The sequence below is a fragment of the Heteronotia binoei genome, chromosome 1 (assembly GCF_032191835.1).
Source record: "Heteronotia binoei isolate CCM8104 ecotype False Entrance Well chromosome 1, APGP_CSIRO_Hbin_v1, whole genome shotgun sequence".
Taxonomy (NCBI): Eukaryota; Metazoa; Chordata; class Lepidosauria; order Squamata; family Gekkonidae; genus Heteronotia; species Heteronotia binoei.
In genome coordinates, this window is record NC_083223.1 from 92252642 (window position 1) to 92280234 (window position 27593).

The 27593-nt window shown below is 45.0% G+C and overlaps 1 protein-coding gene across 2 annotated transcripts in view; it reads right to left on the minus strand.

Moving 5' to 3' along the window:
• ASCC3 (activating signal cointegrator 1 complex subunit 3) overlaps positions 1 to 27593 on the minus strand; it is a 407532-nt gene that overhangs the window by 174197 nt on the left and 205742 nt on the right. For both annotated transcript variants that reach the window (XM_060237502.1, XM_060237501.1), the window contains exons 15-16: positions 12165 to 12356; positions 11613 to 11837 (exon numbers count right to left, since the gene is read on the minus strand). In XM_060237502.1, the coding sequence (XP_060093485.1) occupies positions 11613 to 11837; positions 12165 to 12356 (417 nt within the window). The remainder of the gene's footprint in view (positions 1 to 11612; positions 11838 to 12164; positions 12357 to 27593) is intronic.

Genomic DNA, 27593 nt, shown 5'->3' on the forward strand with positions numbered 1-27593 from the left:
CAATTAAACCAATACATCACTGTCCATAGTCTGGTTATAATAATGCTTGATTTCTTTACTGCACTCTGCATGGGGTTATGATGAGCATTACAGCTGGTTCAGAATGTTAAGCTTAACTACCCATAATGAGCATATTTCCACTGCATTAAAAGATTTACACCAGTTTCCAGTTTGCTTCTGTATATAATCTTGTGTGTCTGCACTGACATATAAAGCTCCATATTATCTGGACTCAAGGTATCTTACTTTCTCACATATAACCTGTTCCTGAATTAAGTTCTTATTAGATATTTTCTTATAACACCTTGTCTTTAGAGTCTAGGCAGGTGATTACCTGAGAAGTAGCCTTTTCAGTAGTGGTTCCTTGGGTTGAAAAACTTATTCTAATTCATCTGGCATTTTCATGAATGTATCACAAACTAAAGGGCTAGAAGTAACTGTTATGCACTGTTGAGTTTAGGTATTTAACACTGTATATATATCCAGTTTTGTTGAGTAACAAAGCTGAAGCTCTCGGACACACTGCAACTTACTATGGGATCATATTTACTCTGAAATTGTCATGCTCAAAATGAGTAGGCACTCACCTGGCAGAAGAGTAGCCAGACTCTGTCCTTGAAAAGTCTTGAGTGTCAACAAGATAACACTCTTTGAAATTTCTAATAAAAACAAGTCAGAGGAATCTGGGCAGGTTCTGTGCTTCATAACCACAGCAGCACAATACAGTATAATGGAATTTCAACAATAAATTTTAAATATCAAAATCTTTTTTTATGTTAGTTGAGTATACACTGTTTCCTTTGATTTCATAATGTCCTTTTCTGTAATGTATTAAGCATCTTGTAATATCATATAAAGCAGTTCATGGATATAAAGCAGTTCATAAAGAAGCAAAATGTGTCTGATTGGCAGCCCATGGTACTACTCTGCCAATCAGACACATTTTGCTTCTTTCTACAGTAATATTCTATAGGTACTGCTGCGAAGAAGTGTTTTGTTTGTAGTTTATATAGGGACAAAGGAAAATAAATGCAAGAGTTAAAGTTTGAGAGTTTATGCCATAGATGACTCATATACATTTATTTTGATTAGAGAGACTTAGGCTGAGGTCAGACGCACATAAATTGACGAGATGGGCATGGATGAAAGCCAGATGCATGACGGATTTTATGCGGGTGTCTAAACATCAGCATCTGGCAATGGTCATTGGCTCGTTTGTGTCCCGAACTGCCACTATTGAGACGCGGACTTTTTTGATAGTACATTAAATCCGGAATAAGAATGCTTCTGACGACTCCCACGCTTACTTTCTATGTTTGAACGCTCCATTGTAGCCGACTCATCGCAAGCACACATCCGCTTCCCTACGAGAGCCCACTCCAAATTATATCATTGCGCCAGCAATTGTTGACTCAGCCTTCCAACCTTCCGAGGTCGGTAAAATATGTACCCAGCTTGCTGGGGGGGGGGGGAAGTGTAATGAACGGGGAAGGCAATGGCAAACCACCCCGTAAAAGGTCTGCCGTGAAAACTTTGTGAAAGCAGCATCACCCCAGAGTCTAAAACGACTGGTGCTTGCATAGGGGACCTTTCCTAAATGCGGCGGGAGGCAGATTGCCCACCTTTGCTGTCTCCTGCCAGGGGAGGAAGATGACCCACTTTTGCCGTCTCCCTGCCAGGCGGAGAGACAGCAAAGAGAGTTGCCGTGCTCCCCCCCCATTTAAACACCACGTCGGGGTGTTTAAATGGGGGGGAGGAAGATCACTCAACTTTGCCGTCTCCCTGCCAGGTGGAGAGACAGCAAAGAGAGTTGCCATGCTCCCCCCCCCATTTAAACACCACGGCGGGGTGTTTAAATGGGGGGGGGAGGAAGATGACCCACCTTTGCTGTCTCCCCACCAGGCGGAGAGACAGCAAAGAGAACTCCTGGGCTTCCCCTTCCTTTCCAGGTGTTTAAATGGGGGGGGGCAGATCGCCCACCTTTTCTGGCACCTTTAAAAAAAAAAACCAAGCACGATATCCCACGGTACTGTGCTTGCGCGAGTGTGGAATGCCATTTCAAAAAATGAGGTCCACTTGAGACCTCTGATCAACCAACGACGGGAACAACACTGCTTAGAACTGAAGGATGGAGGGATGTCTGATCAGGAAATTCGTTGTAAAAAAGCTGCGGGGTATAATAGCGACGGGTTAGGAATGGATTTAATGGTGAGTGTGACCGCAGCCTTATACAAGTTTTTTTTTGGGGGGGGGGATTCTCCCTACTAATTTACTATTTTCTTCCCATTGCCTGCAATTTTCAACAAAGGCATTCAGAATAATTAAATTACCGTATTTTTCGGACCATAAGACGCACCTGACCATAAGACGCATTTAGTTTTTAGAGGAGGAAAACAGGGAAAAAAATGTTCTGAACCAAATAGTGTAATAAAATATTTAATAAATTATAACAATAACATTTGAACCATGTAAAGTGCAAAACAGCAGTCAACAATGGCATTAAGAACCATTATCACTGTCATTAACAAATGGAGAGACTTAAAGGTTTGAGTACTCTAGTTTTCTGGAAACCCCAAGAACTCATCATCGCTAGAATCAGAATTTAGGAAGCTCATTTGCTCACAATCACTTTCTTCACTGTCTTCATATAAGAGATCGTCTTCACTTCCATCTAAGGCATTGCTAATGCCACATTTTTTGAATGACTTTACAACGATCTCCTCCTTCACTGAGTCCCATGATGTTTTCACCCATTCACAAACTTGAGTGATGGTGGGCCTTTTCATTCGTCCAGTAGGTGTCAGATCATGATTACCAGCAGCCATCCATTTGTTCCACTCTTCTCTCATTAAGACCTTAAATGGCTTGTTGATGGAAACATCAAGAGGTTGCAACTGGCTGGTAAGACCTCCGGGAATTACAGCTAGATGAGTCTTCACTTCTTTGAAGCACTTTTTTGTTGGTTCACTAATATGTGCTCTAAACTGGTCAAGCACTAATAAGGCAGGTTTTTTCAGAAGTCCTCCAGGACGTTTGGACCATACCTTTTCAACCCATACTCTCATTCCATTTTCATCCATCCATCCTTTCTCATGTACATGTACAACAACTCCTCGCGGAATCACTTCTTTTGGAAATGTTTTCCTTTTGAAAATCAACATGGGTGGCAATTTGGTGCCATCGGCACAGCAGGACAACACAGCTGTGTAATGGGTCTTCTCATGCCCTGAAGTTTTCACAGTGATGGTTTTAGCACCCTTCAGATCTACAGTCCTATTAGATGGCACATCAAAGGTTAGCGGGCCTTCATCCATATTCCCAATCTGGCCAATTTCAAAGCCATGTTTCTCCCTAGCATCTATGACAAATTTATGAAAGGACAGAATTTTGGATTCATATTCTTTTGGCATTTTTTGCGCAATTCTAGTTTTGGTCCGCATAGCAAGACTATGTCGCCTCATAAATCTGTAGCACCATGATGGTGATCCTGTAAAATCCTGAATGCCTTTCTCTATAGCAATGCGTTTCGCTTCAAACATGATCATTTTTGTAGAGACACAGAAGCCATTATTCCGGTGACGTACAATCCATTCTTTCAAGTCCACCTCCAACTGTGGCCACTTTGCAGCATGCCCACGGAAAGTGTGCTTACTTTTATCTGCTTTTTGCAGCTGATCCTCCTGTTTTCGCCACTCTCTAATCATTTTTTCAGTTGGAGGAGGCCCAAAATGTCTCTCTGCTGCTCTGTTTCCATGTTCCTTAGCATATTTTACTACCTCTAGTTTAAAAGGAATTGTATATGCTAGCCTTTTCTGCTTTATCATGCTTGCACTGGTAGAATGAGGTACCGTATTTTTCTGCAAGAAATGAAGGGACTGTCAGTATCATTTCTTCAATGTTTACCATTGAGCACTAACCATACATGTACCGTAAGCCTCCTCAAGTTCCTCCCAGGAAAGGTGAGGAAAAAATGTGATGAATGGATATGGGCACTGCTCTTGCATCAGGTGCAACAAGGGCATCCACACATACAGTTTCAGTACCCCTTAGAAAGCTCAACAGCGTTTGGACATGATCCATGGTGTAACACACAGTAATGGACTGAAAGGAGACTCCATTTACGGTACTGTAACTCAGTGACGCCATTCTAGGGTTGTCAAGTCCAATTCAAGAAATACGGTATCTGGGAACTTTGGGGGTGGAGCCAGGAGACTTTGGGGGTGGAGCCAAGATCAAGGCTGTGACAAGCATCATTGAACTCCAAAGGGAGTTCTGGCCATCACATTGAAAGGGACGGCACATCTTTTCAATTCCTTCTTTCCATAGGAAATGGGATAAGGGCACCTTCTTTTGGGGCTCATAGAATTGGACCCCCTGGTCCAATCTTTTTGAAACTTGGGGGGTATTTTGGGGAGAGGCACTAGATGCTATACTGAAAATTTGGTGCCTCTACCCAAAAAAGCAGCCCCCCCAGAGCCCCAGATACCCGCGGATCAATTCTCCATGATTTTCTATGGGAATAAATCTCCATAGGGAATAATAGAGTTCCCAGAAGGCATTTCCCTCCCCTCCCCCCCCCCCCGCTTTTTGAGGACCCTGAAGCGAGGGGAGGGCCTCCAAACAGGGGGATCCCCTGCCCCCACCTGGGGATTGGCAACCCTACTCCACTATACCTCACTTCCCTCCCCAACAGAAACCCAAAGCAGCTTTACAACATCATCCTGTTCGCCATTTTTTGCTCACAACAATCACATGAGTTAGGCTCAGAGTGTGTGAATGGCCCAGGGTCACCCAGTAAGCTTCCATGGCTTTGAGCCCAGGTCTCCCAAGTCCTGATACTCTAACCACTACACCACATGTGCTCTCATGTGTTCATGCATACCTCACAGGATTGTTGAGTATCTGACAGCAGTATCAGAGAACGTTGGGCTCGTCCGAGGAGAGGAGAGGAAAAAAAGCCCAGAAACCCTAATGGCGTTTCCCTCGTGCTCTGCCGGGCTCCGATTGGCCAATGCCTCTGCCCACGCCCCCCTCCTCCTACCTTGCTGTTTAGCTCAGCTACAACTGATCACTCGCACAGTTTTTTCTTTTTTACCAACCATACCATACCTCCCCCCCCCAACTCCAACATGTTCCCCATTTTTATCCACTCTCTCTCCCCCCCCCACTCTATTTGCAAAATGCATTTCTCCTTCCCTCCCTTTTATGGACCCAACACTGCCCAACGGCTGCAGGTCAACTCTGCAGAGGCAGGAAGATTCCAAGATGGCAACCATCTGGCGGGGCTGTGCAGCTCTGTTGCAAGAATCCCATTTGCAATCAGGCTACTGTTGCATTTATGGTAAAACAAAACAAAACAAAAGTTTTGCAAGCCCCCCCCCCAAAAGGGGGGGGATAAGAAGCCTCCCGGCGGGCGGGGCCGTACAGCAACGGGCTTGATCCCCCCTGCCTCCTCCTCACAAGGGCTCTACGGAGCTGCGGGTTCAACAGCAGCACCTTGGTGAACTGCTGGGGCTCCAATCCGGCCTTTGGTGGCTGCCCCTGCTCAACTGCACCAAGGGTAAAAAGAGGAGAGAGACAAAATCGGCGCCTCTGCCCTCCAGCTAGGCAGTGCTGATGGTCTTCATGGCGGCGGGCCCGTGGGGTGCGGGGGGGAAGGAACCGGTCAAAGGCCAGAGCCCCTGCAACCGGAGGGAAGGAGAGCGAAAGCGGCGCCTTGCTGCGCGTCCTGGGCTCAGATCCTGCCTTGGATGGCTGCCTGCGCTCAACTGCACCAAGGGAAAAAGAGGAGAGGGACAGGATCGGCGCCTCTGCCCTCCAGCTAAGCAGCGCTGATGTTCTTCAAGGCAGCCGGCCCGTGGGGGGGGGGGGGGAGAAGGAACCGGTCAAAGGCCAGAGCCCCTGCAATGGGAGGGAAGGAGAACAAAAGCGGCGCCTTGCTGCGCGTCCTGGGCTCAGATCCTGCCTTGGATGGCTGCCCGCGCTCAACAGCACCAAGGGAAAAAGAGGAGAGGGACAGGATCGGCGCCTCTGCCCTCCAGCTAAGCAGCGCTGATGTTCTTCAAGGCAGCCGGCCCGTGGGGGGGGGGGGGAGAAGGAACCGGTCAAAGGCCAGAGCCCCTGCAACGGGAGGGAAGGAGAACAAAAGCGGCGCCTTGCTGCACGTCCTGGGCTCAGATCCTGCCTTGGGTGGCTGCCCGTGCTCAACTGCACCAAGGGAAAAAGAGGAGAGGGACAGGATCGGCGCCTCTGCCCTCCAGCTAAGCAGCGCTGATGTTCTTCAAGGCAGCCGGCCCGTGGGGGGGGGGGGGGGGGGAGAAGGAACCGGTCAAAAGCCAGAGCCCCTGCAACCGGAGGGAAGGAGAGCGAAAGCGGCGCCTTGCTGCGCGTCCTGGGCTCAGATCCTGCCTTGGGTGGCTGCCCGCGCTCAACTGCACCAAGGGAAAAAGAGGAGAGGGACAGCATCGGCGCCTCTGCCCTCCAGCTAGTCAGCGCTGATAGTCTTCATGGCGGCGGGCTCGCAGGGTGCGGGGAGAAGGAACCGGTCAAAGGCGAGTGCCCCTGCAGGGCCACCATGAAGACCATCATCGCTTCCTAGCTGGAGGGCAGAGGCGCCGATCCTGTCCCTCTCCTCTTTTTCCCTTGGTGCAGTTGAGCGCGGGCAGCCACCCAAAGCAGGATCTGAGCCCAGGAGGCGCAGCAAGGCGCCGCTTTCGCTCTCCTTCCCTCCGGTTGCAAGGGCTCTGGCCTTTGACCGGTTCCTTCCCCCCGCACCCCGCGAGCCCGCCGCCATGAAGACCATCAGCGCTGCCTTGCTAGAGGGCAGAGGCGCCGATGCTGTCCCTCTCCTCTTTTCACCCTTGGTGTAGTTGAGCCGGGGCAGCCACCCAAAGCAGGATCTGAGCCCAGGAGGCGCAGCAAGGCGCCGCTTTCGTTCTCCTTCCCTCCGGTTGCAGGGGCTCTGGCCTTTGACCGGTTCCTTCTCCCCCCCCCCCCCCCATGGGCCGGCTGCCTTGAAGAACATCAGCGCTGCTTAGCTGGAAAGCAGAGGCGCCGATCCTGTCCCTCTCCTCTTTTTCCCTTGGTGCAGTTGAGCGCGGGCAGCCATCCAAGGCAGGATCTGAGCCCAGGACGCGCAGCAAGGCGCCGCTTTCGTTCTCCTTCCCTCCGGTTGCAGGGGCTCTGGCCTTTGACCGGTTCCTTCTCCCCCCCCCCCCATGGGCCGGCTGCCTTGAAGAACATCAGCGCTGCTTAGCTGGAAAGCAGAGGCGCCGATCCTGTCCCTCTCCTCTTTTTCCCTTGGTGCAGTTGAGCGCGGGCAGCCATCCAAGGCAGGATCTGAGCCCAGGACGCGCAGCAAGGCGCCGCTTTTGTTCTCCTTCCCTCCCGTTGCAGGGGCTCTGGCCTTTGACCGGTTCCTTCTCCCCCCCCCCCCCCACGGGCCGGCTGCCTTGAAGAACATCAGCGCTGCTTAGCTGGAGGGCAGAGGCGCCGATCCTGTCCCTCTCCTCTTTTTCCCTTGGTGCAGTTGAGCGCGGGCAGCCACCCAAGGCAGGATCTGAGCCCAGGACGTGCAGCAAGGCGCCGCTTTCACTCTCCTTCCCTCCGGTTGCAGGGGCTCTGGTTTTTGACCGGTTCCTTCCCCCCGCACCCCGCGAGCCTGCCGCCATGAAGACCATCAGCGCTGCCTTGCTAGAGGGCAGAGGCGCCGATGCTGTCTCTCTCCTCTTTTCACCCTTGGTGTAGTTGAGCCGGGGCAGCCACCCAAAGCAGGATCTGAGCCCAGGAGGCGCAGCAAGGCACCGCTTTCGTTCTCCTTCCCTCCGGTTGCAGGGGCTCTGGCCTTTGACCGGTTCCTTCTCCCCCACCCCCCCATGGGCCGGCTGCCTTGAAGAACATCAGCGCTGCTTAGCTGGAAAGCAGAGGCGCCGATCCTGTCCCTCTCCTCTTTTTCCCTTGGTGCAGTTGAGCGCGGGCAGCCATCCAAGGCAGGATCTGAGCCCAGGACGCACAGCAAGGCGCCGCTTTCGTTCTCCTTCCCTCCGGTTGCAGGGGCTCTGGCCTTTGACCGGTTCCTTCTCCCCCCCCCCACGGGCCGGCTGCCTTGAAGAACATCAGCGCTGCTTAGCTGGAAAGCAGAGGCGCCGATCCTGTCCCTCTCCTCTTTTTCCCTTGGTGCAGTTGAGCGCGGGCAGCCACCCAAGGCAGGATCTGAGCCCAGGAGGCGCAGCAAGGCGCCGCTTTCGCTCTCCTTCCCTCCGGTTGCAGGGGCTCTGGCTTTTGACCGGTTCCTTCTTCCCCCCCCCCCCCACGGGCTGGCTGCCTTGAAGAACATCAGCGCTGCTTAGCTGGAGGGCAGAGGCGCCGATCCTGTCCCTCTCCTCTTTTTCCCTTGGTGCAGTTGAGCGCGGGCAGCCATCCAAGGCAGGATCTGAGCCCAGGACGCGCAGCAAGGCGCTGCTTTTGTTCTCCTTCCCTCCCGTTGCAGGGGCTCTGGCCTTTGACCGGTTCCTTCTCCCCCCCCCCCCCCACGGGCCGGCTGCCTTGAAGAACATCAGCGCTGCTTAGCTGGAGGGCAGAGGCGCCGATCCTGTCCCTCTCCTCTTTTTCCCTTGGTGCAGTTGAGCGCGGGCAGCCACCCAAGGCAGGATCTGAGCCCAGGACGTGCAGCAAGGCGCCGCTTTCACTCTCCTTCCCTCCGGTTGCAGGGGCTCTGGTTTTTGACCGGTTCCTTCCCCCCGCACCCCGCGAGCCCGCCGCCATGAAGACCATCAGCGCTGCCTTGCTAGAGGGCAGAGGCGCCGATGCTGTCTCTCTCCTCTTTTCACCCTTGGTGTAGTTGAGCCGGGGCAGCCACCCAAAGCAGGATCTGAGCCCCAGCACGTGCAGCAAGGCGCCGCTGTCAAACGCGCAACTCCGCTTTCTCTTTTGCTCTCCCTCCCTCCCGTTGCAATTTGCATTAGATCGATCTCCAAGCAACACGCATTTGCAGTATTCGCTCCATAAGACGCACACACTTTCCCCCCCACTTTTTGGGGGAGGAAAAGTGCGTCTTATGGTCCGAAAAATACGGTAGTCATTTTACCATAAACTTCCTATGTGCCAATTACAGTCTTCAGGCTGTCGCTCTATAAAGGCTGGGCCTTTCCCATCAGGACTGCCTCACTGGAGATGGAGATCTTTAAATCTGTTTTTTGCCAAGGGGCAAACATCTGTGGGAGGTATTTCGGGCTTGTTATTTTATTTTGGCTTTAATTTGTAATGTTTTAATTATTACTATAAGCTGCCTTGAGTCAGTGGAAAGAGTGGGGTAAAAATATTTTAACAAATAAATAAAAGAAAAAACTAACACAACATGATCAACTCTTCATTAGAGGTTATGAGCACAGTAGAATGAAAGGTTCAGAATAATCTGTCCTTTCCATTTTGCCAATGTAACTTAAAGAAAGAGGGATATGCATTATTTGTATTAATATTTGGCACATTACATGGCAAATAGTTTGTGACATATAGAGAATGAGGGATTCATGCACTCCTACCATATGAACAGATATGAACATATGAAGCTGCCTTATACTGAATCAGACCCTCGGTCCATCAAAGTCAGTATTGTCTACTGAGACTGGCAGTGGCTCTCCAGGGTCTCAAGCTGAGGTTTTTCACACCTACTTGCCTGGACCCTTTTTTGGAGATGCCAGGGATTGAACCTGGGACCTTCTGCTTCCCAAGCAGATGCTCTACCACTGAGCCACCATCCCTCCTACTTTATACTTTATATAATAACCAACTGGCATAATTTCTGACCAGACTGGCCATTAAATAGCCATTTTATTATAAGTACAGCTCATGCTGATTTTGTTGAAGTTAATAATACCTTAATTGTGGAGAGGTGACAGTGCAAACCTGAGCAGAGTTTCACCCTTCTAAATGCACTTATGACAATGGATTCAGAAGGGTATAATTCCATTTAGGGTTGTACAGGCCATCTCATTTTAAATACTGACTAAAATTATCATTTGAATCCATGGAGATTCACAGGGTAGAATCCCCAGCCTCCTACCACACAAAAGAAATAACCCACCAAGGAGAATCTCAGCAGTAGCCCAAGAAGAACAGAAGCCAATCTACCAAGTCTATCACCTATGCTATCTTTCCTTTCTCTGTTGCTTTATAATTACATGTTTGGAAAAGATAACGTATTCCCATATACTAGTATTCTATGAATAACACCTGGTCTAAACATGCAACAGAATGAGGTGGTGATGAGGTAGAAGAATGGACTAAATGTGAAGTATGGCACTGTACAAAATTGCCCTAAATTAATAACCTCTTGTAAATGGAAAGCTTGTTCAGAATGCAAATGGCTAGGCAAGACCTTCTCCTCCTTAGCATGTTGATTGTTTAATTGCAGAGAAATTTTTGTATGCATTAAGGAGATTGCTCCCACAAGTGGTGCCTTCTGCGGCGTATAGAGACCAAACCTTAGGTTTCAGTTAGCTATCCTCGACAACTTGAAAATCCATACACCCCACCCCCAATTTTTCTTCGCTACTCAACAAACTGGCTACCGTTTATTTACTTATTATTAAATAAGGCTTTTATGTTGCCCTCCCCGCAAGGCACAGGATGATGTACAACAACATTCTATAAAATACATATAAAGTCATAAATAATCTAAAATACAATTCTAAAAGTACCTCAAACCTGCATGGTACTGTAATACAATTTTAGTCCCCCAGTTTACTAGTCCCCCCAGTTTTCTTTACTTTAACAATGCTTTAGCTGTGGGGTGAGATGGGTAGAAGCAGTGCACTAGTATCTGTTTGTGACTGATTAACCTGCTAAACCAGTTGATATTAAAAAACTGTAGCTGTTAAAAACCATTTTAGCGATACAGTTTGGGGTCTAGTTGAAAGAAATTTGTTCTGGCAGTTTAGTGAGGCATAGGATTATCCCTTGAGGTAATACGCAGTTGTTGGGTTAGGCGCAGGTGCAATGTTTCCACAGGAACAAGTGCTCTGGAGTGCAAGTCTTGCTGTGCCCCCTTCTGTGGCAACTCCAAATGCCCCATGAAATTCCACAACTGGAGGAGAGGGGAAGTCCTCAGGGGCATTTTAGTCTGCTGTGGAAGGGGGAAAGCTGAAAAAGTCATACTGCAGGAAGAAGTCCTTGTGCCCACAGATATGCCACTGGTCTAAGAGTCAATCTCCTCCAACGATAAGATGCACTAATACATTTTTTGGTGGGATTGTGGACCTTTCAAATACTACTGAGTGAAGTTTAACTGGCTTTTCTCATTTAAACTTTTACTCTGAAAATAATATCTGCTAGGAAAAAATGAACCTAGTATGCATTTTATTTAGAAACCATGCACAAGCTTAAAGAATTAAAACAAAAAAAACCGCGCTAAAGCACCCAAAATATTGCATTCTAGAAGGCCTTGCTATGCTTGTATAATATTTTGTCAGTGTCACAAGCCCCATAAACTATTGAATAAAATTGCTAGATTTTATAGATCTGAATATAAAGGAATGTCGATTTTCTCTGCTCTTACTAATATTAGTACTCAAAGCTTTGTATGCATCAGCTATGGTGAAATACTTAAATAGTACCTCTGCGTTCAAGTTGTCTGCAAGGCTTTCAAGAAACTGGCTCTCAATTGGGTTCTGCTGAGTGAGCAGAGTCAGATAATGGCTGAGTTTGTCATGTGTTGTAATGATGACACCTTCTCCAAATTTATCAAACTGGGGCCGTCCAGCCCGACCAAATATCTGCATGACATCTAAAATTCCAAGGTCAACAAAAGAGCCTCTTTTTGCAGCATAGATTTGTGTTCCCTGGTTGAGGAAAAGTTAATAAAAATTAACATAAACACACAAGAATAAAAGCCAGATGAGCTGAAGATGAAAATTAGACAAATACAGCAGGATTTCAGAAGTGTACTTTAGCTAATCCTTTCATAATCTATGGTATATCTAATTCTTTACTACAAAACTCAACTCCCAAAGAGAGAATCAGTTTAACAAGCAAAAAACCCCAACTAGATTAACAGCAACCACCACACCTTGCACCTATGTTTCCTCTTGCAAACTACAACAAATATCTTGTTACATGAGGCTTTACAGATACTTACTGTCCTGTGCAGAGAGAGAATATGCTCCTACCTTAATGATAACGGCATGGGCTGGAAGATTGACACCCCAGGCTAATGTAGCTGTGCAAACCAAGACTTTGATATATCCACGAGAAAACAAATTCTCCACCAAGCTTCTGTCTTGCCGCAGCATTCCAGCATGATGAATACTGAATCCATCCGGAAACATTTCACGCAATTGCTTGTTTCTGGACTTTTGTACCTTTATATGGACAAGGGGAATGAAAGATAAAACCAATGTAAGATTAATTTAACATGAAATAATAATTAAGTACAGAGGCTTAAAGTAAAATGAATCTCTGGTTAAGCATAACAATATAGCTCAAGCTGGTATTAACTTCGATTGATAACTGTCAGCAATGCTAAAGGCCCTGAAGCATAAATGCTCTGAGGATTTTCATGGCACGCCCTAGTCAGCAGTGTAGAATTCTCAGTGTAGAACTTGCAAGTGAGCAATATTGCAGTATCTATATCTGCATAACAGTTTATACAAGGAAAGTATTTGCTGCTTTTTTTGTACATCTCAATGACTCATGGACACATGAAACATACAACTGTAATAAAGTCAATACGGTCTAATCTGACTGTCAGCAGCTCTCCAGGATCTCAGGTAGATACTTTTCCCATCACCTGTTACAAGTCAAGCAGATGCTCTACCCGTCAGGAAGAAAAAAACAAGTATAACATTTGCTGTACCCATCCAATCTGAAGTGCTCAACTTTTTAGCCTTCTCTTCTACAGGCTTAAGAGACAAAAAATTCCTTTGTTAGCAATGTCCAGGGGAACAAAATGCTTCATATAAATTTGCATCCCTAAGTAGAATCCTTTGGTCTGATAAACATGCATGCTCAAATATCAGTCCTAGAAGAAGATCACAAAATGGCTATCACCCTTTCCCTTTGGTGTTTGTGTCTTGGCAAAATTACCTCTTCCCTTACCTTGACCATCCATCTGGACCCATGTGATATTAAACCCTGCAAGTTTTAACTCCTTAATCTTAAGGAAAACAACAGGTGGAGACTCTCTGTAGCACGGTAATTGGAACACAGCTTCAAAGTGACTATCAACAACATACCCGACCCATGTGAAGGCTTAACATTTAATATAGTATCTGAAACTTGTACAGCTCCCTTTAAGCTGATTCAGCCAACACATTTCCTAAAAAAACCTCTTTGAAATAAGAGGTTTCTACCTAGGAAAAATGATCAGATCTCTTCTACCTTGGGGAATCCATATGAAGAGGAGAGTATGGTTACTTACTGTTAATTAAAACAGTAGCATTATTGTGTTCTAACACACATAGTAGTCTAATACTCCCTCTCTAAGCTGTGGAATCTTGTGAGCAAAAATTCTACTTTGTGAGCTACTGGCATTAAAGTTGTGAGCTACTTCATAAATTTGTTCGCTCTGTGGCCAGTTTTCCTGAGCTAAGACAAAACTGTGTGAGTTGGAGGCTAAAAAACTGAGAGCTAGCTGACACTAACTCAGCTTAGAGGGAACACTGGTCTGTATACAGAAACATACTTTATTCTATCTATATTTCAGGGGTGTAGTCAGAAAACTTTGGTGGCAGGGTTTTGGGAAATAAATAAATAAACTGTCGACAGCTCTCAAACCTCTGAAGAATAACCCAGACACACAAGGATTGTTGCAGTGTCTAACACCCTATGCCAAGTCAGGGGCTAACCTGCCTCAGATGAGTAATTTTCAAGACAGCTTCCTTCTAAGATTAGAAGAAAGTCATTTCCAATTTCCATTCCATCCATATTGTGTAATCTGACCAATGCAAACAAGCCTAATGTGAACTTCACTTTCCCCTCTACTCTTTCTGTCTACATTCCTTCTCAGTAAGCTGTTTTAAGGCGTTTTAGAAAATTATTGTCCCCATTCTCCTTTCTCTACTTTCAACTGGCTTCAGATGAAAGCTTTTCCTTCATCCTCTCCTGGATTCTGTGTTGCTCTCTCCCACATGCCATTTTATCTAGCTAAAAGTTAAATAAATAATAAATTAAAAAATTCAGATGCAGTTTAGAAATCTGTTGGAACTTCTATAAATGTCACTAACCTAATGCATAACAACTGTGTGGTTCATTGGGGAATGGAAATGGTATGTCAGTAAAGCAAACATACCTATATATATATCCCTCATAATAATTTTAGTTGTGTAACTTTGTTCTCTCTTAAAATGTTTTACTACAAATAAACTCACAAGGACACACAAACACTTCATAAATCCCCTTACAGTAACTGATAAATACCTGATGATTTGCTTTCAGTTCAATCAGTTCTAAGATTAGTTTTGAATTCTTTTGAAGGCTCCACTGATTCTTTCATTAACTATGGCACGCCATTTTCTCTTACATTAGAGCATACAAAAAGTCTTGCTAGATCAGACCAGTGGTTCATCATTCAGCATCCAGTCTCACACAGTGGCCAGCCGTTCCTCTGGTGGTCCAATAACAGGGAGAGAGGCTGAGGCCTTCCCCTGATGCTGCCTCCTGGCACTGGTATTCAGAAGCTTACTGCCTCTGAATATGGAGATTCTCTTTAATCACTATGGCTAGTTGCCACTGAAGGACTTAACCTCTGCTTTTGGCCACCACTGCATCCTCTGGCAGCTAGGTTCAACATTTTAATGATTCATTGCATAAAGTAGTATTTCCTTTTGTCCTTAGCATCAGGACCAGATCTAGGGAGGGGCAGAGGGGGCGCTTGCCCCGGGGTGGGGTGCCAAATTGGGTATGGAGTCCATTCTATTCTTTAGGCCCATAAGGTAGAATGGGCCCACAAGGGGGCATCATGTTTTTAATTTTGCCCCCTCACAAGATCATGTAGATCCGGTCCTGTTTAGCATATTAGTTTCTATGCTTTACTGTATTACTTTAATGTACATTTCATTGTGTTGGAATATATTGCTGCAGGTTGTCAACACTTCAGCCATGATAGAGTTAAACTGATGTTGTGTATAAGCAGGATGTAATCTAGCTTAGCTGTAACCCATTAGGAGCAGAGAAAGTTTTCCTGGGCTAGAAGAGGTGGTCTATTGTATAATGAAGTCATATGTAGCTTGTCTACTGGTTTGAAGCTGTGTTTTTGGTCAGGTAGGAAATGACTGGTGCTTGCACAGGGGACTACCATTTGTTTGATATTTTATGATAGAATTTCTTGTCTTTGTTCTGAGAACTGAGAGGAAATAGCAAGACTGGCCATCTTTAGTTTTAGGAATGTAACAGATTGAGTTGTAGTTAGACTGTATTTTCTAATTTTACTTCCAAATGTAAACTCCCTCATTTTTCTAGATACAGTTATTCTCTTATACAATTTACAAATGTTGTTTTAAATGTTTAGAGAAAATATGTATTACACAGGGAAAACAGCAGGCAACTTGCTTTAAGTAATCTTTAGAACATAAACTCTAGTTTGGATCTTCAGTTGTCTTTCTCATTGAGACTCAAGGTGGATTAAACAATAAAAAACAATGTATTCAAATACCACAAAACACTCAATAGAGAAGCAGCGGGGCCATGGGATGACCAAGGAGGGCAACCAAGATGATTAGGGGGGCTGGGACACCTTCCCTATGAGGAAAGGCTGAAGAGTCTGGGACTTTCCAGTTTAGAAAAGAGATGACTAAGGGAGGGATATGATAGAAGTTTATAAAATTATGCATGGGATGGAGAGAGTTGCAAAGATAAATTTATATTCCTCTCCCAAAAAAATAGAACTCAGGCATCCGAAACTGATGGGCAGTAGGTTCAGGATGGCCAAAAGAAATACTACTTTACACAGTGTGATTAAAATGTGGAATTTACTGCCAGAGAATGTAGTGATGTCCACAAGAATAAAAAGTTTAAAGAGAGGATTAGATAAGATTCATGGAGGACAAATCTATCAATGGCTACTAGCCATGGTGACTGAGAGGAACCTCCACATTAAACCTCTGAATCCTAGAGAAAGAAGGCAATAACAGGGCCTCTATGCCCTGTTGTTGGCCCTCCAAAGAAACTGGCTGGCCACTGTGTGAGACTGAATGTTGGACTAAGATGGACCACTGATCTGATCCAGCAGGGCTATACTTATGTTTCTTGTGTTCTTAGTAAATAACGTAATAGCACCATGATTGCAAAAATTTGAAACAATGCAAAAAACAAACCAACCACAGACATAAGTCACAAACAATGCTATAACAGCACCTGCCTCACAGTCCCACTGGATCGCTTCTACGTGCTGTTTATGGATACCCCAGCCCCTCTTTCTCCTCAGTTCTTCCTTTTTAAACTTTTCCCTCAGGACTATAGAACTCAAGGAGTGGGTATGATGAATTTCTCTGTACAAGTCTCTTCGGGGTATTTGTTTTCAGATGGATATATAATGCCCTTTGTAGGGGACCACAGCAGTTTTGACAGTTTTCCCAAATTATAGGCACCAGAGAACTTTAAAATAAACCACAGATATTTATTGTAACACAAAGTCTTAAACTGGGGATATGGGAGATATTTACATGGGCTATAACATATCTCACACAGTTAACAAGTTGCTCAGTTGTTTCAGGCTTGATAATATCTTTTCTTTCTCTTAGGTCTCTCAGGTTCACAGTTCCTATATAAACACTCTCCAACACTAGCAAAGGCTGGCCTCTTGGGTATGATGTACCAAGTCTCTCTAGTCGACTGGAGCCTCTACTCCCAGCCCTTCAGACTCTTAGACCCACATCTGTTCCCTCAACCACCTCTCTAGTTCTTAAGAGATGTATATGTGTCTGTGACCGTTCAGGTCTTCACGGTGACTCTTCTGTTGTCACACACACAGCCCCTGGCTGTTTTTATAGAGCTAGCAGTCAGCTTTGCTTCTCACGAAGACTCTCCTTAGCTACTGCCCCAGCTCCTTCTCAGAATCAACTCTCTCAGATTCTGTTGTTCACGGACTCTCTCAGTCTCTGTCAGGCACTAACTGACTCCCTCAGCCATTACCTGTCAATCTCACTGAGAGTTCCGAGCCCTCTGGCCCCCACCCTCAGGTCACCTGATGCAGGCTCTGTGTGTCTTCAGTTTTCCTTGGTTTTCTGTTAACCCATACCTTACTGTCACAAATGCATTTTTTTAAGTTTTAAAATAATGCAGTAAGACCAAGACAATGAATATAGGAAGCACTTGAATAGACTACAATCTTGTTCTTTTTATAAACTGCTCTTCCGCTTACATTTTCACTTGAAGTTTCTGAAGGCTGGAAATTCACTCTCATCCCCACAGTGCAGCGTCTGTCCATCCATCCATCCGTCCATCCATCCATCCCCACATTTTATCCCACCCTTCCCAAAGGTGCTCAGGGTGGGTCACATCAAGGATAAAACAATTACATACCCTCTAAGACAACTAACTAAAACATAAAACTAAGCATATAAGTTTACTTATTAAAAATTCATATGGTGACCATTTAAAAAACCTGGACCCTGGCTAAACAAATAAAAATTGATGATAGTGATCAAAATCAGTCACTACTCCAGATTGGGCCAGCATGTCAGTGATGCCCACTGCCTCAACTAAGGGCCTGGCAGAACAGCTCTGTTTTACAGATCCTGTGGTGGGAGCTTGTTCTACCAGGCAGAGGCTAGGACAGAAAAAGCCCTGGCCCTCGTTATGAAAGAAGACTGATAGACTCAACTATTGTGTTAACTAAACTGTATGCCAAACCTCTAGCCATGGATTTTTGGGCTGGCCAACTGAGAATCAGGGTTTCTCAAATCAGACACCCTGCCAAATAATAGTTATGCTTCCTTAACCAGTTGGCATGATAACTTTACAAAGTCACTGTGATCCAGGAGAACAAATGATTCCTAAAATAGAACACTTGTTATCTTTCCCATCTCTCATCTCTTTCCAGGCCCAGACAGGGCAATTAAGTTTTACAAAATATCTGGCACTCCAGGCAAAGCTAGGTTCTGGCACTCCCCAATCATAACCAATTTTCAAAAACAAATTAATTGTCACCATGACTTCCAGGTGCTCTTATGGTGGAAGAGGCAGCCTCTAGTAGAATTCTCTGCAACCCCCTCCCCCCATTAAGAACACCAGGGCGGGCAAAAGATGGGAAAAGCCAGGGGAATTCTGTTTCTAAGGCTCAAAAATACCTGTATAATTGTATTTAAAAGTGAAATCACAATTTGACAATTGCTGCACAATTGGGATGCATTTTCATGGTTTCATCACCTAGCATCTGAAAAAGTAAGTGAACTATTCCACTTGCTAGATCTTGATCAGTGATTTTGATCTTGATCAGTGCTTAGATCTTGATCAGTGAACATTATCAATTTACCAATGATTCTCTCTCGGCTTGGCTTCGCGAACGAAGATTTAAGAAGGGTGCAATAGTCCACGTCTGCTGCAGGCTCGCTGGTGGCTGACAAGACCAATGCGGGACAGGCAGGTCTGGCCACAGTGGCTGCAGGGAAAAGTCTGATTTAGGGTTGGTGCTGTAGCAGTGCGATTCTTCCTCAATCTCCTTTTGTCCTCAAGACCAGCTATGCGTGCGTTCTCAAAGGAAGAGACAGCCTGGTGGATGGTGTGCCTCCATGCTTTGCGATCTGAGGCTAGGTCAGACCACTGGTGATGGTTGATGCGACAGGTGCCAAGGGATTTCTTCAAGGAGTCCTTGTACCTCTTCTTTGGTGCCCCTCTATTTCGATGGCCGGTGGAGAGTTCGCCATACAGGGCAATCTTGGGAAGGCGGTGGTTTTCCATCCTAGAAATATGCCCTGCCCAGCGATGCCCTGCCCAGCGATTACAGCGATTACCAATGATTACAAGATACAGTAAATGCAGTTCATTTCTGATTAATCCAAGTCAGCCTGAATCATTTGAATCAAACCTTCCCTGTGGACAACAGAGCAGAGTTTCCTGGTCCAAATCAAAAATATCTGGGGACTTTGGGGGTGGAGCCAGGAGACCTTCCCATTCCCTAAAATAAATAAAAAAAATTCCTCTTCCCCCAGAGCTGGCTGTTCTCTCTCTCTTTCTCTCTCTCTCACACACACAGAGCAGCCAAAATAAAGAGTTTATAACCCCACACATTTGTGGATCTCACTGGGGCAATTTACTCACAGGAATTGGTGAATTTAACCATCCTTATTTTTATCAACTTCTCAGGAAAACAGACAGCAGCCAAGGGGGGGGGGGGGTGGAGGTTTACTCCAAACAAATGTTTTTCCTCCTTTCTCACACATGCTTCACAGAGCCACATTTCTCTGCCTGCTTGCCTGGCCCATATAGCTCTAGTCAATGAAATTTAAAGGCACACACACACAAAGAAGAGGGGACAGAAAGGAAGCATCATGCCTGGGAGAAAGCGGGGGCAGCGGGGGGGAGAGAAAGGAAGAAATGAGAGAACGAACAGGGGGTGGGAGAGAAGGTACGGAGGCAAGCAGCACTGTGCCTGGGAAAAAGGGGGTGGGTGAAAAGCAAGGAAGGAAAGAAAGAAGAGGGGACGGAAGGGAAGCACAGAGCCTGGGATGGGGGAGAGAAAGCAAGGAAGGAAGCAGCACTGTGCCCGGGAAAAAGGGGGTGGGAGAGAATGTAGAATGCAAATTCAGATTCGCACTAGAACATGTACAGAGTGCCAGATGGAGTTGCACTAATCCTAATCATAGAACATATTTGCACTAGCTATAGTCATAGAACCTGTCTTAATATGAAGTTGCACTTCTCTAATGGAACACAGGCCCATAGAAGTCTTAGCATGGAGCCTTTTGAGAACAAAGAAAGAAAGGTCATTGCATATCACAAAGCACATTTCTCTGGCAAGAATATGTTACCAGAAATGTTCCCTCTAAGCTGCAGAGTTTTGTGAGCAAAAATTCTACTTTGTGAACTACTGGTATTAAAGTTATGAGCTATTGCATAAATTATTGTGCTCTGGGGTCATCCTTCCTGAGTTAAGACAAAAATGTGTGAGCCGGAGGCTAAAAATCTGTGAGCTAGCTCACGCTAACTCAGCTTAGAGAGAACACTGGTTAGCAGAGTATGTTCCGTAAACATCCTTTGATAAGGAAAGCTTTTCTCCCTACCTCAGGAAAGACTCCCAAGCCTGAAGGAGCCATCATGCTCATGCAGTAGAGATTTCACTTACTGACACATTTTCTGGAACCAAGCCAAAAATCTAAAACAAAGACCCTGTACAACATCCCTTGGCCATCTGCCATCTGTGGTCTGACCACAGAGATGCTAGATGCCAGGAAGGCAGGAGATTGGGAGGACAGAACAAAGAAATCCCCAAGGAATTACCTCACCCTGGTAGAGACAGGTTTCTTTAAGCCAATGAGATACCACAAAAGGGTAAACGAGAATTTGTAACCAATCATCTAGATCTGCTTTGTTATCAAAATTGTATAAATGCTGGGGCTTTGTAAAGATGGGTTTGAGGAAAAAACACAGGAAGGATGTTGGTACAGAAAGAGTGTGGCTTTTCCTCCTGCCATCGGTGGTAATAAAAGAATCCTTGGATCAATCCACTTGGACCTGTGGCTGTTGAGTCTCTTGAATTGGGCTGGGGACTCAACTATTGGCACGGATGGTGTGTGCAACAAGAAAGCGAGAAAAGAGAGAAAGATGGTATGGGAGGAAAGGTGAGGAGGGAAGCAAGCGGTAGTGCAGCCAGGCACTTCCTGGCAGCGTGGTGCTTGCCTCACAGCCTGAGGACTGGGGCGAAGGCCAGGTGTAAGGACTCCTTTTAAGGTCACCAGGGGTGCCCTAGGCAAAATGCCTAATTTGCTTAGTGGAAGAGCCAGCCCTGCCAGTAGGTCCTTCTCTGCAAAGCATAATGCTCTTCAGGGGGTATACCAGGTGAGATAGTTCTGTAGATATGTGAGTCCAGGATCATTAAAGCCTTAAAGATTAATTATTGTGCATTTAGCCCTAGATAATAACTATTTAAATTATATTTAGATCCAGGTGGGCAGCCATGTTGGTCTGAAGCAGTAGAACAGATTTTGTATCTAGTGACACCTTTAAGACCAACAGAAGTTTATTCAAGGTATGAGTTTGCATGTATCTGAAAAGGGGGGGGGGGGTAGGCATGCCAGCTTACTGCTGCTGCTTTGCAAGCCAAATTTAAACAACCAAGAGTAGCTTTTCTAAAAGCTCTAAAGGAAACTAAGATACATTGGCTCACAGAGGGTATTATTTATCTTACATTCTAAAAAAAACAGGGCTGCTGTGCAAGGTTATTGGATAGGTGAAGGTAAGCATGTCAGCATATAAATCAGCAGACTCTAAGTCTGCATAGTTTGGGCTGGCATAGACATATAGCTGACCATGAATAAACACTTGTCCAAAAGTTATCAAAGTTCCAACAAGGCTAAGAGAAAAACAAAAGTTCTTTCAAAAAAAAATCAGCTATCAGAAGGCAATAGGGTGTGATAATTAGCAATAACATTTGAGGAAGAAAGATTATGAGGCATGAAATAGATTATAAGGTATGGAATAGATTATAAAACATAGTAATCTGCTAGATGACCTTGGGCAAGTCATGTATTCTGATATTAACCTACTTCACAGAGTTGTAAGGATAAAAATGTTATAAGCCATTCTGGGTTCCCAATGTGAGGGAAAGGAAGCTATATATGAAGTAAATAAACTAAAAAGACAAAGGCACACCATCCAGATACAAATTACAAATTGGGTTATGAAGTTGTGAATTTATATTTTATTAATGCTTTCATTGTACGTCCACTAAGAAAGTAAGAAATATAATATGCACTTTAAATACTTGTTATAAAAGATGATCATGACTATGCAAAGGAAAAGAAGAAAATAAATGGAATATGCTGTAAACAAAAAATGCCTTGCAAAACACTAAAAACGTTATTAACATGCTCATACTTCAATATAAAATAGTTCAAAACTGAAGCACTCTAGTTCATATACTGAGAACAGAATCACAGACAATCTGCAGTAACAAAAAATCCACAAGGTGGCTCTCAATGCTCAACATTAAAAATATATAACACCCACATATTTGAAAGAGTCACATTAAAACTAATTTTTAATGCAAATAAATTGTACTAGAGCATAGACATAAGGCAGGCACTGTGCAAGACAGGACTCTCCTTCCTTTTGACCCTCGGCACTGAATATGTGTCCACTTTACATACATAAGCATAAACACACCGAGGGAGGAAAATGAAATAATGACAATAATGATTCATTAACGTATTTTCTGAAGATGAGGTTTTTCAGATTGTTCCTGTTCGTCCTGGTGATCAAGGTTGGAAAATATGAGTATATAAGCATTAACCGAAGTATGCATCCTTTGTCTTCATTGTTAACAACCAACATTTAAATTGTATTCTCAAGCATAACTTTCCAAGTGGCATTCAAAACAAATTTAGTTGTCCTCATGCTAGACAGTGAACATGGAGTATTTCAATGCAACAGTTTCCATTTTACAATATTTTGACAAAAGGAAGGTCTAGTAGATTTTTAAGACACTGACAGAAGACAATCTGCCCTTTCAATTTTAAAATAAAATTCCCATAGGAATTAGTATGTATAACTGATAAATCATAGGAATTTATTCCTGACTAATACTTTTTGGCATTATGGATGATGTTAATCCCATTCAAAAAAAATAAGAAATGAAAACACGGGGGGGGGGGGGGGGGGGAGCTTTAGAAACTTAAAAAATTATCCTCTTGCTTTTGTTAAGTTCAACCTATATGTTTGACTACATACAGCTTTTTCCTCCCCCAAGACTGTAGATTCCAAAATCACATGGTCAGTAGTACCCAGAGAGCCCACTGCCTTTCACCTCATCAACCAGTTCTTCTATGTTGGTGAGAATCCAGTCCAAGATAGAAGATCTCCCTGTTTCCCTTTCCACTTTCTGGAAAATAAAGTTGTTAGCAAGAATTTGCTTGACTTTTCTTTTTCTGCAGAGGTAGGCTTCCAATAGGTATCTAGATAACTGAAATCTTCCATGACCACATGTCCCATCTCTTTGAGAATTTTGTAATCTGTTCTAGGAGTGTCTCATCCAAGTCCTTTGCCTAGCTTGGCGGTCTATAGGAGATTCCAACCATAATATCACTATTGTTTCTTACACCTTTGTTTTTACCGTCTCTCTAAATTGAACTTCCACGTTCAGATTCACATATTTCCTCACAAGTATATACCGTATTTGCCGGCGTATAAGGCGACTTTTTTGGCCTGAAAAACATGCCTCCAAGTGGGGGGGTCGTCTTATACGCCCAGTCGTTTTATACGCCGGCAAATATCTGCCCAAGTGTGCTTGCGCATGAAAACTTGGGTGCAGAATCAAACTTCCTTGGTCTTAAAGGTGCCACCAGCCTCGCCTGCTGCACTTGAGCCAGTCTGTGCTGAATCTCCTCCAGGAACACTGACTTTTGAGCAAGCATGCTCACCACCGGCCTCTTTTAACCCCGCACTTCACCATTTAGTTTATTGGAGGTGAGGATAAGGAAGAGAGAAAACTCCACGGCGGGCGGGAGGCGAGAGAGGGGAGTGGCGGCCATTGCCCTCTGCAGGCGTTCCTCGCGGGGCGGCGGCCCCTTTAAGAGCCGGGCTGGGCTCTCCTGGAGCGGCCGTGAGGAAACCAACCCGCCCTGTTTGGCCCTTCTCAGCACCTCCCTCCGTTCCTCTTCCCCACCACCCCCTCCGCCGATTTCCCACAGCGCGGCAGCGCGTTCGCAAGGGCTGAGGAGAAGGCGAAGGAGCAGCAGAGGGGGCGCAGGGAACGAGGCGAAGCCATCGCCTCGGGGGCGGGCATTGAGCGGCGGGGTTCTTCTCCCCTCCCCGGAGAGGCGCGAGGGCACCAACTGCCGCTCTTGCGCCCCCTCAGCGCGGCCTGTGTGGCTTTTTTCTCCTCCCCCCTGCCTTTTCTTTCCCCCCTTCCTGCTTTTGCCGCCGCCTGAGGGGAAGCACCTGAGGAGAAGGAGGGTCGATGAGATGAAAGTGAGTGTGTTTTGGCAAGACAGGGATAGTGGTTCCCTGTAAGGATGGACAGATCCGGGTCAGAGAGTTAACCCAGCAGGCTCTGCAGAGATACTTACCGTATTTGCCGGCTATAAGATGACTTTTTTGCCCTGAAAAACATGCCACCAAGTGGGGGGGTCGTCTTATACGCCCAGTCGTCTTGTACGCCGGCAAATACGGTACTTCTTTTACATATAATGTGATTCCTACTGAGTAAGGTCTTTTAAAATAATTTTAGTTCTAACTTCTGCTTAAGGCAATAGCCATATAAGCAGTACTAGTACTATAGACATAGAAGAAGATATTCGATTTATACCCCGCCCTCCACTCTGAATCTCAGAGTGGCTTACAATCTCCTTTGCCTTCCTCCCCCATAACAGTCACCCTGTGAGGTAGGTGGGGCTGAGAGAGCTCTCACAGAAGCTGCCCTTTCAAGGACAGCTCTGCAAGAGCTATTGCTGACCCAAGGCACTTCCAGCAGCTGCAAGTGGAGGAGTGGGGAATCAAATCTGGTTCTCCCAGATAAGAGTCCGCACACTTAACCACTACACCAAACTGACTCCTCCACCCCTCCTTATTTCTCTGTCCCTTTTAAGTAAGTTGAATCCCTGAATCCTTATATACGAATTGTGAGTGTCATCCTACCAAGTTTCAGTATTAGGTCATTTAGCATTCTTATCTCCAGTTTTCAGAATTGTACTGGGCTTTGATTTTTTGTCTCGCTCCTCCATAGGATTTAGTTTAAAGCCCTCCTTACTAGGTTTGCAAGACTCTTACCAAACACATTTTTCACTGGTGGCAGCTGGTGGTACCCAGTTTGTTTTTAGCATCTTTGGAGATCAAGACGTGATAGTGTCGCCTGGTGGAGACTTGAGACACTCAGGGACTATCCAGAAGGAACAGAAGGGGCTTGAGAATCTGCTCCTTCATACCTAGTCTAATTTAGACTTTTTATCTAAATTAGCAAGTTTTTACAGCATGTCTCTCCAGTAACAGTAAATCTCTTATCTCAAGCATATATGTATGCCTCATAGATCCGTTGCACTCTCCAGGATCTTCCTCTTATATCTTTAATGATGCATAGAATGCCTAATGGTTATTGATTGATACTCATTTCCCCATTTTAAGCCTCACAACAACCCTGTGAGGAAAAAGGACTGGATCATGGTCACCCAGTGAGCATTCTCTTATGTGAAGTTTGCTATTTTCATATATCATAGGCTTTTACATCTTAGTTTTTATAACTACCAGAAAGCCAAGAACAGACATTTTCCATAACTGATCAAAATCTTCATCTGACCATGGAACAATTAAGGTGAGATACCATCACAGATAAGAAGACACCATTAATCACTCCTTTGATGATAGCCACTATGGGATAATTTCCCCAACTCTAGCTCCATAAATGTTCTTTCACCATCATGACAAAGATGGGACTGGAAACGACTTATAATACCTGGATCCATCTATATGGATCTTCTACATGAACCTTCATTCTCTTTGGCAAACAATTCTGTATTTTGCAGCACTCTACAATTTTTTAAAAACTAATGCAGAGTTCTGTTAAAATTGTCTCACTGAAACTCAACCCCCCCTTAAAATGTATTAGAATTTTTCTTAGCAACCAAATAAGATAATCCTTATTTTTTTCTTATGCATTCACACACAGATCATTTTAAAATAAGTAGGAAGCAGAAAGAAATTATTACAAGATTGCAACCTACAGAGGCTTATAATTTAAAATACAAAATTCAGAGGGGGTAGAAAATACGGGGAAAAGCTGTCAAAAGCAATAAGCTGCCAAACTTCTAAACAAGGTTATATCTGAATCAAGTATTTGATATGCTGTGCAGTGCATAAGTTCTGTTATGATAAATGTTTTGCATAACGGAGCCATAATTTTGATAGGAACTACAAATGAATCTTTCCTGCAAACATCAGCAGATGAAAACATCTTTTTTTGTTCTTGCATCTCACAGGGCAGTGAAATAGCTCCATTAATTATCACTAATGAGAGAGCAACCTATGGGTTTTAGTAACAAACTGTCACTTATGGAAAATAATATGAATGTTTTGGTAATGTGTAAATGTTTCTTAACAGATGGGTTTTAATTAGTGTGACATGTCACGAAGTACCAACAAAAAGAAAATAGTGAATACAATCAAATCCCTTGTTGGAATATCATCATCAAGTATTGGATTTTATTCTGCTATCATAAATTAATGATAGACAAATTACGTGCCCGCAGTGAGAGAAACAATTAAGCTAACATACAAAGTTGAGTAAGAGAATAGGCCATCACTGTGTTAGCCCTGGTTCCATTTTGTTTTGGTTGACAAGCAGGCCCCAACTGCTGAAACACAATTTGCACACCAATCCAGCCTGACTTCTGAGTAAACCTGGGAGGCCGAATGTCAGCATGCAAAGGTCCAGTGTAGATGAGTCCCCATGCTTTACTACTGGGGATAGATCTGAAGCTTGTAGCGCTCTCTTTAGCCAGTTTGGTATAATGGTTAAGAGCAGCAGACTCTAATCTGGAAAACTGGATTTGATTCCCTACTCCTCTTCATGCAGCCAGCTTGGTGAAATTGGGTTAGTCACAGTTGTCACAGAGCTTTTCTCACCCCACCTACCTCATAGGGCGTCTGCTGTGGGTAGGGTAGGAAAGGAGATTTTAAGCCACTCTGAGAGAAGGGCAGAATATAAATCCAACCCTCCTCTCAGAAATTATTTGCAGTGTTCCTAAGAACGAGTCCCTGCCTTAAGCAAATCACCATTGTGACAGCAAATATCAACAACATCAAGCAACAATCTCAACGAACATGGAGGGAGGGAGACAAAGTTGCTAAGAGAAAGATGGAAGCTCTTTGAATTGAGAGTATGGGTGAGAGAAGAACAGCAGAATGGACAAGTCTCAGCTATTTCCAGCTTATAGATGGTATTTTTACCTGCTGGACACTTCTGCTTTGATGTGCAAGGTTTATATCCAAATCCACTGCATTCTGCAATTTGTAACATGGGCAAATGTCTTTACAGAGTTTTCTGGATGACGCTTCTGTCTTAGATCCCCACCAGTCCAGCTTTCAGAAGGAGACAGTGCTGGTCGCCCTGGTGAATGACCTCCAGTGGCATCTGGATCAAAGTGGCTCAGTGGTGCTGATGCTGTTAGACCTATCAGCTGCGTTCAATATAGCTGACCATCAGCTACTGACCAGCCGCCTCGCCGATGTGGGGTTTCAGGGGTTGACCTTGCAATGACTTTCCTCTTTCCTTGATGGTCAGGGACAAAGGGTGGCGATTGGGGGTGAATTGTCCTAGAGGCACCCACTTAACTGTGGGGTGCCACAGGGAGCGGTGCTCTCCCCGATGTTGTTCAACATCTACATGTGCCCCCTTGCCCAGATTGCCCAGAGGTATGGGTTGGGTTGTCACCAGTATGCTGATGACACCCAAC